The sequence below is a fragment of the Stegodyphus dumicola genome, chromosome 2 (assembly GCF_044657685.1).
Source record: "Stegodyphus dumicola isolate Sdum_Otavi_A_Nest chromosome 2, ASM4465768v1".
Classification (NCBI taxonomy): Eukaryota; Metazoa; Arthropoda; class Arachnida; order Araneae; family Eresidae; genus Stegodyphus; species Stegodyphus dumicola.
The window spans coordinates 221,780,993-221,797,451 of record NC_140769.1 but is presented as its reverse complement, the minus strand read 5'-3'; the positions used below and the strand labels follow the sequence as shown (position 1 = coordinate 221,797,451).

The 16,459-nt window shown below is 30.9% G+C and overlaps 1 protein-coding gene across 2 annotated transcripts in view; it reads left to right on the top strand.

Annotated features, from left to right (window-relative positions):
- Nucleotides 1-16,459, top strand: part of Gapvd1 (GTPase activating protein and VPS9 domains 1) — a 120,760-nt gene that overhangs the window by 60,858 nt on the left and 43,443 nt on the right. For both annotated transcript variants that reach the window (XM_035366190.2, XM_085811798.1), the window contains exons 18-20: nucleotides 7,848-8,265; nucleotides 13,256-13,390; nucleotides 14,772-14,895. In XM_035366190.2, the coding sequence (XP_035222081.2) occupies nucleotides 7,848-8,265; nucleotides 13,256-13,390; nucleotides 14,772-14,895 (677 nt within the window). The remainder of the gene's footprint in view (nucleotides 1-7,847; nucleotides 8,266-13,255; nucleotides 13,391-14,771; nucleotides 14,896-16,459) is intronic.

The following is a 16,459-nucleotide window of genomic DNA, read 5'->3' as shown; positions in this document are numbered from 1 at the left end:
ACTAACTAAGCAAAATGGCTAAAATTCAATGCAAAAATGAAACTGGCCAAAAGCAAGTTGAATTGGAGGGAAAATAGAAAGATGTTTGTAAAAGTTGTCATTTTTCACGCTAATGGGCTACTGTCGTATCAGGAAAAGGGCCCTTAAAATTAATAACAGAGAGTGTTGTCCAGTAAATCCTGATATTATATAGTAAATATACAGATTTCCTATGCCAAATTTTGAGAGAAAAAAGTTTGGAGTATTGAGAATCTATTTTACATTAGATTACCTAGTTTAGTCATCCATCAGCTGTCCATCTTTTTGGATTTGGTAAAAAATTTCATGTCACTAAAACAAGTAATTTAAAATAACAGGTAGATGGCAGCTTTTTTTAGAAACTTTCTAATAATTGCTTTTAGAATTTGATTGTCTTGCAAGATGCTAAAGAAGTTTGAATTTCTTTTGTAGATAGTCTGTGTTACTACAGATTCTTTTAATTCTCAGAAGTTGTGATTGATAGTATTAATAATGACCCTTTTCGAAATGTTAGAAGTCCAGTTAGTGAGCTTGAGCATGTGAAATTTGAAATCTCTTCATTTGTCATAAATTTTAATAAGATTGTAATTAATAATTTGAATATCAAGGTAAACTATGTCATTTTGCTGTGTGTTGGTGGTGTTAAGTTTAAGGCTAGTAGGATATATATTTGCATTTTCTAGTTTCTTGAAGTTATTAAAAGCTGTCATGTCATCTATAAATGTGTTGGTAATATTTTTGCTCATCCTTTTTATTCAGTGATTGCATGAATTTAAATTCTTGAGTGAATAGGAACAATCCACAGATTGCGTTAGAACTATTGGCGCCCATAGGTATTCCTTGAACTTGCTTAAATATTTTCTAATGAAATTGTAGATAATTGTTAAAAAGTACACTGTGGAGTAAAAGTTTCCATTCTTCTCTAGATAGGAGGTTCAAATGTTCTTTACGGCCTTAAGTAGATTTTTACCTCTCCCTTTTTATAAATCTTTTTTAAAAAATTTACGGCTTGATGCACAATTTTGACTGACTAGGTCTCGCGCTTTTGTGATTTACTATTTTTACTATTACAATTCACACACACAAGTGAATGCAAAATCATAGATACTATATTGTTTTGTGCATATGGGTTCATAATGAATTAAACACACATAGAAACAATGATAGCTTGATAGAATTTATTTTTCTAGAAGAAATGCTTAACAGTTCTCAAACTTTCCACAAGAGTATTCATACAGCACTTCTCAGTTTAACAGAGCACAATCAAAGATTACCACTTCAAACTGCTAAGAGCTTGAAACAGCTAAAGAGCAAAGCTCACAGCTTCTTGGAAAAAGAACTACAAAATTTCATCGTCTCCAGAACAGTTTGAATTCTACTTTCCTTGGCAAGAACACAGTTTGATCATCTTAAGAATTCAGTTAGATTACACATAGAATGCAATGTTTATATTTTTAAGCTGTTTCAGACTCAGGTTATTTTTTTTTTTTTTTTTAATTTTAATTTATAGAAATCTCTATGTAAAGTTTTGGTACTTACGTATTATCGCAACCAGGTTGGCGCTATTTGTAAGTTTGAGTAAAAAAGTATGAATAGAAAGAAAATGTACGTTTATTAATTACAGATAATTTTTAATACAGTTTTTTATATTATTTTGTTTTAAAATATAAAATAGCAATTAAACCCTTCCAGTTTCGAATTTTGAATAAGTTGCAGAATTATTTTTTTGGCGGAAATCTTTTGGCTATTGCTTTTAGCACTGATTGAAAACCGTATTCGCCATAACCATGTACACGTCGACTTATTTTTACTTAAAAAACATCCCAGAATTGCACAAAAATGGCATTGCACACACTCTTGACTTTATCCATGTACACTGCTATTTTCTCATAAATTACAAAAATTTGCACGAAAATGCAGGAAAATTTTGTGAATCTCCACACGCTCTTTTTACAAAACTACGTATAACGCGTAGGGTTGTTGTAAGTAGGGTCGCCAAATTTGGCAATTTATGCGAATTTTGGCCTGGTTGCGTTAATACGTAAGTACCAAAGTTTTTCCTTTCCTTGGTATTAAAAGTTAGCATTATCGTAATAGTTTAGCATAATCGGGAACTTCCCAATTTTTAAGGTTTGTTTAAATGACAATTAGTTTTGCTCTTTATTTATACTCGCTTTTGAATTTCGGATTAGCATATATTGGTTTTAGCTTGTTTTTTTTTTTTTTTTTTTTTTTTTTTAATATCAATGTATATAATTTGCTTCTATAGTTTTTTGAATTGTCAATTTGGCACAATGTTAGGTTTATCCTTTTTTCCAAATGTTTCGAAAATGTGTGGGGAAAATTCTGGTACATTTGAGATTCAAGTTTTGGTTTTTTAGTCGTAAATAAAAATTTGCTGAAATCTTTTTACAGTTTTTGATCTCAAATGGACCAGGAGAACGAAACATATTTTCAAAACATATTAATCGACATTTACGAAACTTTAATTCATTTTGCTCTGATGAGTTCTATGTTGGATTCTCAATAAAAGGAGATTAATTTTTATTTGTATATTTTTCCCTTTCGCATTTTTATTTTTTGAGTTTGTTCTACTATGAATTTTTTCTTTAAATTTGATTTGTTTTGTGTTGTGCTATACCTCTTATACACATTGCAATTAATTATATTATAGAGGAATTGCCTTACTTTTATTACAATTTAATAAAAATTGAGATGCTTTAAGTTTATATATATATACATATAAGTTTATGACCTTAAATTCACTTAGTGCGAAATCGAGTTATTCTACTACTTGCACAATTGCTGCAAAGTAAGTTAATAATAATTTATTTACTAAAGAATATTGATTATATTATCTCCCAAGATTAATTTTAGTAGAATTATCGTAAAAGAGTGAATCCATACTTAGTAAGTTCAATTTCGAAAAATGTTAAAAATGTTTAATGGGGACTTGAATTAAATCATGAAAAACAAAATTTCAATTGTAAAAAGAAATAAATTAAAAGCAAGTAATTTAATTAAATGCAAGTAATCATTGCCATTGATCGGAAATTAGTTGACTTTTCAAGGGGAACAAACCAACTCCCGTTTAATGATTAATAATTAAGAAATAAATACGAAGGTGTTTCGTCCTTTACTTGAGCAATAAGGTGATGCCAAACTGGCAATTCAAGCTAGGCCAAACATTACCATGAATAGAAGGGATAAAGAACCAATGCAGAGAACCAAAGAACTCATTCTGATTAAGCATTTTAGCTAATTCAATTTTGAGTGAAAAGCAATTTCTGCAATAAAATTGATATCGCTTGAGTAATTGTCCCCCGACATCCTCGTGTTTATGCATTTTAGTTCAAAACTATTTGTAAAAATTAAACATTGTAAATTGTCATTATGAAATAGAATTCAAAGTAATTGAAATAAACATGAGAAAATTACAAAATATAAGAAAAATAATGCAATCTTTGTAAAAACAAATCAAAAAATAAAAATCTTTTAAAAAATATATATAATAAGAAAAGGGAATGTACATGAAGATATAAAGGCCAGAAAAAGCATTAATTAACTTACGTTCTTTCTAGTGGGGAGTGGGCAAAGTGTTCTCTTCACGTCTGAATTAGAAGGGTTGTGTTTCAGAAATTCTTTTTCGGCAGCAGGGGCTTTGAATTATTATCAGTTGGTAAGACTTGTGTGAAGTAATTTATGGTAGTGGGAGGAACTAGGAATTCTTGAGGGATATATGTTGTGGAGCTCTTATTTGAGTGAAACCGTCTGTTAAAATCTTTTTTGAAAATACTAGTGAATGGAAATTAATTAATTTCTGGCTAATTGTCATATCGTAACGATTAAGAAATTAAGAAAAGGAAAAAAGGAATTTTCACTGTCAAAGAGCTATTTGACAGACTAAAGATTATGAAATAGGCCCATTTTTTTAGTAACAGCTTAAGTCTGAAGACAATTAGCTTTTTACATTATATACAGCTTAGTAATTACACTATGTACAAATCCTTCGACTGATAGTCATCCAACTTATACCGCCTTCTCAGGTTTAGGAACAACTTATCATATCCCTATCAGTTAAATGATTTAGAGTGAGTATTTAACGCCTGCTCTTTTAAGGCAATGGTTAATAAATTGATTAGGTATTAGATTATTTTTGAGAATTTTAATAAGGAGCAAAATTTCGCGTTGTACATGAAGCAATCGTATCTTTGCAGATATTTTTTATTCATGGTATTTGATTTATAATTGTATTGTTAATTACTTTTTTGGATATGTTGGAATTCCAATTTATTAATTTGTTAGTATTAAAATTGAAGTTTTGTGTTTTGTCAGAAAGTAAAATTTTTTTGTAGTTAATGATTTGAAGATCTAGATAGTCTATGCTATTTTGTGAATTATTAGTTTTATTAAGTGTAAGACAATTTGGATAAATCTCGGAGTGTTCAATTTTATTAAAATTATTAATTGTAATAAGATGATCAATATATCTCTAAGTGTGCTTTAGTAATCTAATTCTTGTGGTTGTAGATTTTTCTGGAAGTTAAATTCTTTGATAAATAAAAAGATATTACAGAGTGAGGTACTGGAATGGGATCCCATTGGTAGACCTGTGACTTGTTTAAAAAGTTGATTTTGAAATTTGATGTAGTTATGAAAAAGTGTGCATTTTAGGTAGGTTTTCCATTTGTTATGATTCATAATCGGGAGCATATCAGGGAAGAGTTTAGGCAGATCCAGTAGACTAGTATAGATTTCTTCTAGAGGAAGTGAGGTATATAAGTTTTCAAAGTAATAGCAGTTAATGTTCTGCATGTTAATTGTTTGAATGGCATTAATGACAGGAGTGTTATTATGGACGATCCAGCAATAGTTATGATTAGTGCTACAATCGTTGAAAATAAATTTACAGATTTTTTTAAGTTGAATTGAAAAATAATAGTCTACATTTTTTTTGTATTAGTTCCATTTGCTATAAATCTGAATTTCAATGGTGTTTTATGGAATTTGGGAAGTGCATATAGGTTAGTAAATCTGTTGTAGCTTGGATTTAAACTAATATTTAGTTTTTTTATGAAAAGTTTTAATATTAATAGATGTTTCTGTAAGGTTGGCTAATTGATAATTAGTTGAGTTGAAAAGTTCTTTATGAATAATTTCTGCATAGAATTGTTTTCATATAATTCTAAAGTTATTATTTGCTTTATCTATTTTTGTAATAGTAAAAAGTTTTTTTTTTTTTTTTAATTTTTTAATATCTGATGTAAGTTGCGACCAATTCAATGTACTTTTAAACTTGAGGTGATTGATTTTGGTGGATATGCGTTGAAGAATTTTATCTTTCCATTTTAAAATGGTATCTATAGGTAAATCCAGTTGATAGCTTGCTTTAATTATAAATTCGTTGATGTTGTTTTCAAAAGTTTTGCAATTGTAATTTTTAGTTATGTTTCTGACGCGTCTAAATTTTGCACCATAACTCATTAGTGTTTTTAGTTGATGGTTTTGCATGATATTCAGGTTGCCAGTAATTATGTGCTTGTGATGAGAATCTACGTAAATACTGTAAACTGGTGACTTACATTGTCATTCTGCTGTCTCATCTATTTCATGGTGGTTAGTTAGCAAGTTGCTTAAGGTCCTTTGATATTTAAATGTGACTATTGGTATGGTGTCTACAGCTGGGAAGTAAACTTTACAATTGTTGATGATTCTTGGGAATCAAATATTGTCAAACTGCGGATGCAGAAAATTGACAAAAATAAATTTTGCGTTGATTCGGACAATTAGAAAGTCTGAATAGACAAAAATCGAGAACCATGTCTCTAATGATTTGTATTTCATCGTAGCTTTCATGAATGAATTTTTTTAGTTTGATAAGGAATTTATTAGTACAAGAGTGTAACCAGTTGAGAAGTTTCTTCGGGCAGTTTTCCGAGTCAAAAAAACATTTCAATTGCTTTTTCAATGCAAGTGTATCCAAAGTGGGTAAAAATCTCATATTATTTTTTAATTTGCTTCCTCTTTTTCCTCTTTGCATTTTGTTGCTGTAAAGCTAAATTGGCTGAAAATGGATTTTTTAGAAGTATCTCTGTGACTATGTATATAAATGTTAAGTCCATAGATCCCTATGGACGTGTTTTGTGATTAGGTATTATATCTAAGATCTGAAGTTGAATAAAGTTGAAGTCATGGTGTTTAAAGTGCTCTAATTCTGCTGTATTGAGTTGTGATGGTGTACTTATTTTAGTGCTATACACACACACACGCACGCACGCACACACACACACACACACACTGGTAATCAAAATTAAAGTATAATGAAAAAAAAAAAAATGCTCTAATGTTGCAACTAATTCCCAGTGCTGTAATTATTTATGTTAATTAAATACAATTGAACACAAAATTTCACTTCCACTCGTACATTAGCACCAAAAATATGCAAATTTGGTGTTGATAATGTGATGCGCAATGGTTGCATGTTGGAATTCCGGTCGGTAGTGTTGTTTAACATAAATGCGGTTTCTGAGAGTAGTAATTATAGCTCAAAGGCATCATTTAAGTGATGGTCAAAAGTGGCGAATAACTGGTAGAATTGAGGGAAGTCGAATACAAATAGAGGTATCCGAAGATTTGAATATGCCTCAAAGTGTCATATCAAGTGTTTGGAGCCACTTTAAGCATTGTATCCATTCATAGACAACCTGGTCAAGGGTAGCCAAGAGCAACAACTGCAACAAAAGAGCATTTTCTGTCGTCAGCTCGAAGAAACCTTGAAGCAAGTACAAGACATTTGGTTTTAGAGCCTCAGGTTTCCTCAAGAACTCAAATTAGCCATTCTACTGCTGCACAAAGGCTTAACAATGTTGGACTGTATGCGAGAAAACCAATTGTTTGTGTCCTACTCACTCTAGCTTTCAAAGAAGCCAGTTTAAACTGGTGCCATCATCGTGTTCAATAGAGTCAACATGACTGAGCCCGAGTATTGTATACTGATGAGTTTAAATATAATCTGAACAGTGGTTCTAGACGTGTTTTAATCTTCCCTTGTCACACACAAAACTTATCTTCCCTTGTCCTTGAAATATCCTGTTTCCGCGACCATGGTTAAATAATTTGGGGAGGAATCATGACAAATGACCAAACAAAGCTGCATATAGTTCAAGAAGGTTCTGTAACCACTCAGAGATATGTGGACAGGGTATTGGAACCCCAAGTTAGTCTGTTTAGGGATGCTGTTGGCCCAGCGTTTTTGCTAATGAATGACAGTGCTCAGCCTCATCGAGCATATCTGGTGTCAGAATGCTTGTAAACAGATGATATCACTTGAACTGGTTGGCCGCCTTACTCGCCCGACTTGAACCCAACTGAGCATGTGGGGGATGCCTTAGGGTGTCAAAATGAAGTACACCAAATTCCTCCCTAAACCCTCCAAGGAACTGAAAAGCACACTTTTAGAAGAGTGGCCTGAAATTCTGGAAAACTTGATCAACACTGATAAAGTCTATGAAATCAAGATGTGAGGTACACATATGTAGCTAAGGTGACCATATACCATATTTAAAAAAAAAAAATTTCACAAATGGTGACTTAATTTTTCCATCATTTTCCAATTTCCATGAATTGAGTTTTAATTTCAATATTTTGCGAATAATCAACTGCCAGACATTGTAGTTTATGTTAACTAATGCTTTTGTACAAGTGTCTATTAATATGATTTAGTCAGCAATATGATAATAATATCAAAGTGAATGAATATACTAATGATCTTATTAAGTGAAAAATCAGGCAAATCATTTATTCATCTTATGTATTTTTATCTTATTTAGAAGCTGGGGATGAAATACTTGCTAAGTATCGCAAAAAATCTCCAGTTGTTGCTGCCAACTCTACGCAAAAATCTTCCAATTCAGAATTCTCTGAAACATTGAGCAATGTTTCTGACAGTGTTATCATAGATGGAAGTCCTCATAACTTTGAGCCAGTAAATTTAGATACTGCGGTAGTTTTTTCTGATGCCAAGCGTAAATTGAGATTAGTACTTGGTTCAGCTGACTTGCAGACATTGCCATGGCTTAGCCATTCTCGTGGACGTTCCATTTCTGGTGCCTTGCAGAGATTACAAGAAAATGAATTAGTTGCTTTTCTTAAAGTCCTTCTTGCAGAAGCTATTAATCTCCAGCAAAGACCTTTGATGGCTCATTTACATGAAGCCCTCCGATGTGTTCGTCAGTTTGATGATGTTGGGTAAGTATGTATTAATAAATATTGTAAATATTTTACAAATAAAGCGTAATGATGTTTATTTTTAATTTTTAATGCTCAATTTACATTTTTTATGCAATTAAATGATAATTAAGATAGTATAGATGCTTTGAGAAATCGTACATAAATAAGGTATTTTCTGATTACCTATACCCATAGCATAAAGTCACAAAAAAGTATTCACAAGGAAAACACTATCTCACAAAAAAAGTTTTATAGCAACTCATGATGTTGCTGTAATATATTTATGTGGCAACCCAGGTATGTGCATAGTATATATCTGTTTTGGCCGGTTCTCAGTGTCGATGTTGTGTCATGCAGAGTATGTGTAATTCTATGATAGTTATTCTGTGATGGGAGAACAACAGCACAAATAAGAATTTCTTAAAAGAAAGGTGTTTTATTACCAGTATACCTGCTTTTTAAATTTTATTAAATGATTGCACTTGTATCAGGTTCTTAGTGTGGCACTAATCTGAAAATAGCTTTTGCCTTTCATGCATTAGCTTACTGAAAAATTAACTGCCAATGAGTTCAGATTTCTCAAGTTGCCAATTTTTTGAGTGTGTGACTTTTCAGGGTGGGGGACTGGGATTGTCAGAAAGTACCATAAATATTTATGTAGAAAAGTGAACTAGATAGCTCATGTCCAAAAATCGAACTTCCTTTTTTAATCTAAGAAGGATTTTTAAAAGTTATTGCTTTTTGCATTTGATTCGTATTTATTTATTTAACCAAAAGTCATTATAATTTATTTTTTTTCCCACTGTTATGTCCCACTGTAAGCATTTGTTGATAAATAGCTATGTTTTAAAAAAATCTGGTGATTTAATATTTCTATAGTTTTCCTGATGCAAGTGCCATAGATATGTGATGAAATGTTGTAGTAGAGAAAACTAAAGATACTAATGCTTGAAATTATGAAAAAGGCACCTGTAATAGTGTAATAATTAAAAACTATATACAAAGTGATTCTTCCAGAATTAGATCTGAGAAAATACAGGCGTATCTCAATGACTGTTAAACCTTCATGTGTAATATAACTTACACATCTTGCTATACATTACTAGCATTATCCTGGCTTGGCCATATATGACACTTTGTGTTTACAAAAGTAACCTGGAAGTCAATGTCACTAATGACTGTACTAATGACACAAATATTGTTTTCTAATGACACAAATATTGTTTTCCGGTTCTTGTATCGTGTAGCCTTGTTGCCATCAATTTTTCTCTTTAAAGTACTCAACAGAAAAAAAAATTGGCCATCTTAAGTTAGAAAAATCTGGTGACCATTTTATAGAAAGCATCAAGGAAGCTTTTGATTTCATTTAGTCTGGTGACATTGGGACTTCATTCAACTAATAATATTAAATATATTAGTGTAAAAATTAAAGGTAAGTATCATATCCTGTTGAAATAATCAGTAAAATCACTCAAAGTGACATTGTGACTCATTCTTCTGTCTTTATGTCACATGTTCATTTGATGCAGATTGCAGTGCTTGACCTCTTTTGCAGCCTTGGGAAGAGAATATGATACTGGTACAATTCGAGCTTAAGAAAGTGCAATTTATTTCCTCGTTGTTATAAAAACTAAAACAACCTATTTAAAATAACAATATTTATAAACTTGCTGGTAAGTTTTATTATTATTTTATTTAGTACAGTTTTATTATCAATTTAGTTTTAAGCAAAAGCATACATAAATAAACATACTGAAAAATTCTTTTTTATAGACTCTTTTTGGTGGCCATAGTTCATCAGCTGCTGCTGATAATGCCTTAAAATCAATTATAGCTTCTTTTTAAATTGATGGAAGTTTAAAAATAGTAAGCATAATAAGTATTTGGCAATGAAAACCACTATATTGACACCATGCAATTATGAACAATGAGTTAGTTAGATCCTTAACCATTTGTTTCTTGCACATTCACATATCAGTAACTTTTTGTTTGTCACCATGGCCACTACAGAAGCATAACTTTCATACCATAGCCACTACAGAAGACAAGTATCCAAATTTCATCTACTCATATTTAATAATTACAAAATATTATTTTCTGGGGCGAATACCAAAAGAATCACTATTACTTGCAATGGAAGAAAATTTTAAATAAAATTTTGATCAAATATACAGGATAGTCCAAATCTGCTTGACACATTTAAAAAATTTGTTATGAAAAAATATAAGATGTTAGGGGAGGGGAAAAAATAAATCATATAGTGCATAGGGTATATAGTGTAGGATTCCAGTATCCTAAGGCAGTGTTCCCAAAATATGTATCACAAGATAAATTTTGATGAGTAGTAAGAAGTTCTGCAGTGCTTTTCTTGTATAATATATGTAATTTCTTATATAAAATATGATTTTATACATCTGTTTGTAATTATATACAGTCAAAAGTCGTTAATTCGGACACCCATAATCCGGAATGATCTATAATCCGGACCTCAAAGCTAAAAACTTTCTGCGCATACGCCGCGTTGGCACATGCGCACAGGCGTTTAACGCGTGCGCGTAAGACCTTGACTATTGCGCATATGCGTGTGCGCAAGTGCAGAATACGTTTTCGCCTGCGCGTTTAATGTATAACGGACAGTGTAAGCTAAAATTATCTAATTATCTATTTCAGTTAATGTTAATGATTGCATTGATCCTTAATCTTCGAATTGGATCCCGCTTATTATTTTTTGCAGACTGTAAGAGCAATTTTATAAAAGTAAACTTGAACTTTCGATTATGTCAAATAGAATTTCTGATGCTGGAACTTCCAAAGGATCTACAAAACGAAAGTATGTTTCGATGTCCAACAAACAAAAAGTGGAATTGCTGCAAAAAATGGATAAAGACATGAAGAATGTGACAGAGAGGTTAGTGAAAACGAAAAAATTTCGATTGACAAGTTAGTCGGTATTCTCGGCACAGCAATTAACGGGACTTGAACAGCGGAACTTTGTAACTGAACAAGAAATTATGTCTGGTTATAGAATTAAAGAGAAAGTATTATCACATAAAATGAAGCAACTTAAACAACTTACATTGAAAGAAATGTTTAATAAAGTAAACAAATAAATATTAAGCTTTTTTTTTTTTTGTAAATTTTGATACCCTTTAGATCATAATTGTTCTTTATTTCATAAATTACGGTTTCATATTTTTAATTTTAGAATTTCTGCATGCCATCTTACGAGATTTAAACTGATGATCTATAATCCAGAAAAATCGATAATCCGGAATCGCCGAAGTCCCGACGAGTCCGGATTAACGACTTTTGACTGTATTAATTATTGATAGTTATGTACATTTTTATTACTACTTCTTTATTATATTATTTTCTTCTAAGAATCTCATTTCTCCCTCTTTTTACTTCCTTGTATGAAGTAAAAAGGAAGTATTGTAATCGCACAAAGTTTCAGGCAGCATATTTCAACACAAATATCCATTTTGACCGCTATCAAATGCAATTTAACGATGTGTTTGCGTGATATCTGTACGTAAGGACAGAATAAAAGACTCGTTTCCTCCCCAAAAATTATAAAACTGCTTTAAAATTAATTCTGAAGAGAATTTTTCATGGCGTCTGTATGAACGTATGTACGTATATATGTACGTATCTCGCATAACTAAAAAACGAGTAGCCTCAGAACGTTGAAATTTTGTATATAGGACTGCTATAACGTGTAGATGTGCACCTCGTAGTTTGGTTGCAATTGGCCGCACCAAACTTATATAAATATATATATCCTCTCTATTACCCGGCTCAGTGATCTCAGTTTCTTTACTCGTATATGTTTGTAAATTGTACATTTTTTGCTTTAAAAATGATTGAATTATGTTGTTTTTATCTTCCGGTTAAGGTTTTTATGCCTTTAGTAAATCTCTATGCAATATTTTTAGAATTATCAACAGTTTTAAAGTTGTTTAAGTGCTGCTAAGCCCCCTTTTTTTTTTTTTTTTTTTTTTTATGGTGGCCATTGATTGTTTACATTTGAAACAGCAGACTAGTGGATTTGTTGCCAATCTAGAGAAACTTAGCTTCGCAACAACAAAGATAACGCCTTCATTTATTATTGCCAATTAAATCATGCTTAATCCTTTCTGGAATTTTTTCAAGGAAATAAGTGTTTAAGATTTACTTCATAATTTTTAATATAGAAATTTTGAGTTTTTATGTATTTTTGCCTTCTCGAGAAGTGAGAACTGAATTAATTGAATGAGAAATACTCAATCGTCTGTGAAAAACTGTTTCTTTTTTGTTTTGTTTGCTTAATTTCTTTTATACATCATTCTAGTTTTATTATAGTATTTGAATAGAACATGTGGCAACAATTACATAATTCTTTTCTTTAAATGATATAAATTTTGTGCATTATTATGAGTTATAATATGAACGAAATATAATACTGTTAAGTGAATCTAGCGCCAGAGTGTCGCTATGGTAAACAAATACTAGAGTGAATTTTAAAGAATGCATTTATTCTATTGTGGTTTATGCGCTGTCAGTGAAGTAGATTTAATTCAATCCAATAAGTTTAAATGAAATGCATGAAAAAATGCGTATAATTTAATATTCCGTACAAGGAAGTCATGTGGTGTACACATCAGATTTTTTTAACATGTGATGGGGGATGCTATAGTGGCCTAAGGCATGTAGGATATTATTTGATGGAGAAATTAATGAAGTCAACACTATTGCTAAAGCAATGCTTTGACAAATGATCAAAAATATGAAATGACATGTTCAGGTGCACCTTTAAGGAAAGGGGATGGACATTTTCAATGTATATTGTATAAAGATTAAGGATTTTCTGAAGTACATGTTTGCGATGTAATAAATCATTGCTAGCTTTATTCTTGTTAAGTTGAATAGATCATAGAAAAGACCAGTGTTGTGTGAATCACCATGTAATATTATACTGTGTATATGCATACTTACATATATACCATCGTATACATATGAACTTTTGCAGGTGCCAAAAGCTATTCAAATCATTAAGAGATGATTATCGAAAACGTGCCCCTTATATTGCTTACTTAGTTAGATGTCGTCAAGGCCTATTATCAACATTATCTCATCTGGAAACTTTAACAGAGAGAGTTGAAAGGTGATTTTTTTTTCATTTTAAATATTTTGTCATTTTACCATGTTTCATATATTTTTCACATTTAATATAACTATGTTAAGTTAAAAATGTGACTAAAAGTTCAACTTAACAGTAAAATTCTAATTTGCATATATTATTTGATCACAACTAATATTACCTTAATGGGCATTCTGCCAGAAAATTCTTAATGGGAAATATAATATTAGAAAATTATGTATACAAAAACAAAAGACCAATATATTTAAATAAATATGATGGTAATTGTACAGAATAGTTTCCTATTATACGCAGAAAGATTAGGAGTATAACATTAAGTATCTGCCTGTATATATAATGCTAAATTGTAGATAATAGATTTTATAGTTTTAAATTTATATGAAATCTACTAAAAATAAGGAGTTGAAAATAATATTAAATATATTAGTGTAAAAATTAAAGGTAAGTAGCATATCCTGTTGAAATAATCAGTAAAATTGAAGTGTATTATCATGTTAAAGAAATAATAAAAATATATTAATTATGATAATCTGTATAAATCCTGCTTTACAATTCGGATACCTTAATTAATCTTTTCCTTTTTAATACCATATTTACTCATGGTTTGTTTACCGGTTGAATTTTTCCAATATATGATGTAAATATTTTTGTTTTTAGTCGGTGGTTGAATAGAAAAGCGTAAGATGGAAGTAAAAGGAATACTATTGAAGGCATTAACTTTGAGTGATTTCTCTGAAATGTGTAGTACATTAATTTTTAGTACAGCTGTTCATATGAGCATTTTAAAATGCTGATTTTTTCCTTTAACTCATAGCCACCACAAGAAATCGGTATACCATGTAAATTTCTCTTTGTCGACTTTTGAGCACAAAAATTGAATAAAATAATGAGAGAAGAATATGCAAATAAGTATCGTATTCTGAGCCAGGCAGTACATATAAATATCATAAAAATATGCAATAAATAGATGCTTTATACTTTAGTTGTCTTAAATCTTAATGTTGTAAAAAGAGAACTGGCTCCTATTTATAATTTATGTTACCTGTGACTAAGACAATGGAAATGCAAATGTAGCCAAGCAAGTGTAATGGGTATAGAAACAAAATTGAACTAGTGGATTTATTAGGTAGGTTCATTTAGGTTGGAGATCTCTCATAATCCCCTACATTTTATAATTTTTTCATGCTGCTATGTTTCTGGTTTACATTATTTGTACTTTTATTGTAAATATTATAGAATGTAAAGAATGAATATTTGTTGAAACTTTAAATAAATATGGAAATTTTATATTTTTCTGTTTTGCTAGAAAATAAAAATGCAATTTGGATGTAATGTATTCTTCTCGTTTTGAACAGAGGAATAATTTACAGTTTAAAATTTACAGAGATAAACAAGTTTGTGCACAGTATTTGGTGATGACATGTGTGAGAATATTCCTTGAGAAGCATGATCGTTATTTGCAGCATTTTGTGAGAAAATTTCAAGAACTTGTGGTAGCTGATGAAAAGGTACATTTTATGTGAAAGTTCTTGATTTCTTATTAAAAACTGTAAATAAAGTATTAAAAATTTTCTGCAGAATATGATGAGATTTTTGGTGGTAAGAAAGGCTTGCCATAATCTAGTTTACTTTCTGGGCAATATTAATTTTCCAATTCAAATTTTGTACTTCTTTTCGTCATCTGCATTTTATTTGATTGGTTTAATGTGCTGTGTTGTAATCTAATAATTAGTGCCTTTCATTTTATAGTAAATATAGATGTCGCTTTTAGCTGTGAATATATATATGTTATTGTGAAACACTGAAATCTGGAGAATGTCGACTTTCACCGGTGAATGTTAACATTTGCATAGTCTCTTGGTGTATGTCCGAAATATTTTCCAAATACTCTTATTTCTGACTTACACCGGTCAATGTTGAACATATAACAATATTATATTTTCTTCTCTGTAATTCAGTCGCAAATAAACGCACTTGAGACTTGAAATAAGAACTTGAGAACCTAAAACACACAATGCATTCAAAATGAGAAAGAAAAATAATAGAAGTTAAAAACTTACTTAATTATACAGTACGTTCTAAATGAGAAAATAAAATAACAGTTATAAAAAACTTAACTATATGTGATTCAAATCTTATTTATTGCAACAACTTAAACTATTATGGCACTTTATGACCTCTCTTTTCGACTTTCACCAGAGCATATTTGTGATTGTCGACATACACCGGTGAGGTTCCGAATATACAAGAATGTAGTGAAATATTGGATCTTTCACCGACGTATTTGGTGAATGTTGATATTCTCTGGTGAAAGTCGACATTCTCCAATTTGGGTCTTTCACGGTAACACATAGGATGATTTATTACCATGTGTGCAAATTTCTGGGAGGGTTAAGTTACTCAAAGATGAATCAGGATCAGATAACAGTGCAGGTCTTCATGTACTTAGATGCATATCTGCTAATCCTGCATTTGCAAAATTTTCCATTCTGCTACTTCTGTGGATGGTTGTCAAACAACAATTTTCCTAATGAAGGTGTTTTACCAATTTTACGAATAACTCTCTATCTCTCGCATTGCGATTGCATTTCCAACCGGGCATTACTATCTGATCCTGATTTGTCTTTGAGTAACCTCTCTTTTGCAGGGTTACTCGAAGACAAATTTGCTACCAAGTGAGGTTTTTGCACATGGTAGCAAATTACTCTGTATTTATTCAAATTTGTGTTATCATATGTTTTTCATTCAATTACACAACTAAAGAATAGGCAAATAATAAACTGTCATTTGTATGTGTTGGCTAGTAATGTTACAATGTATTTTGTTATGCCATTATACAGTCAAAAGTCGTTAATTCGGACACCCATAATCCGGAATGATCTATAATCCGGACCTCAAAGCTACAAACTTTCTGCGCATGCGTCGCGTTCACGCATGCGCACAGGCGTTTACGAGAGCGCATAAGACCCTTACAGCTGCGGATATGTTTGTGCGCATGCGCGTTTAATGTGTAACGGAGTTATACGCTAAGCTAAAGTTATCTAATTCAGTTAATGTTGCAGATTGCGTTGT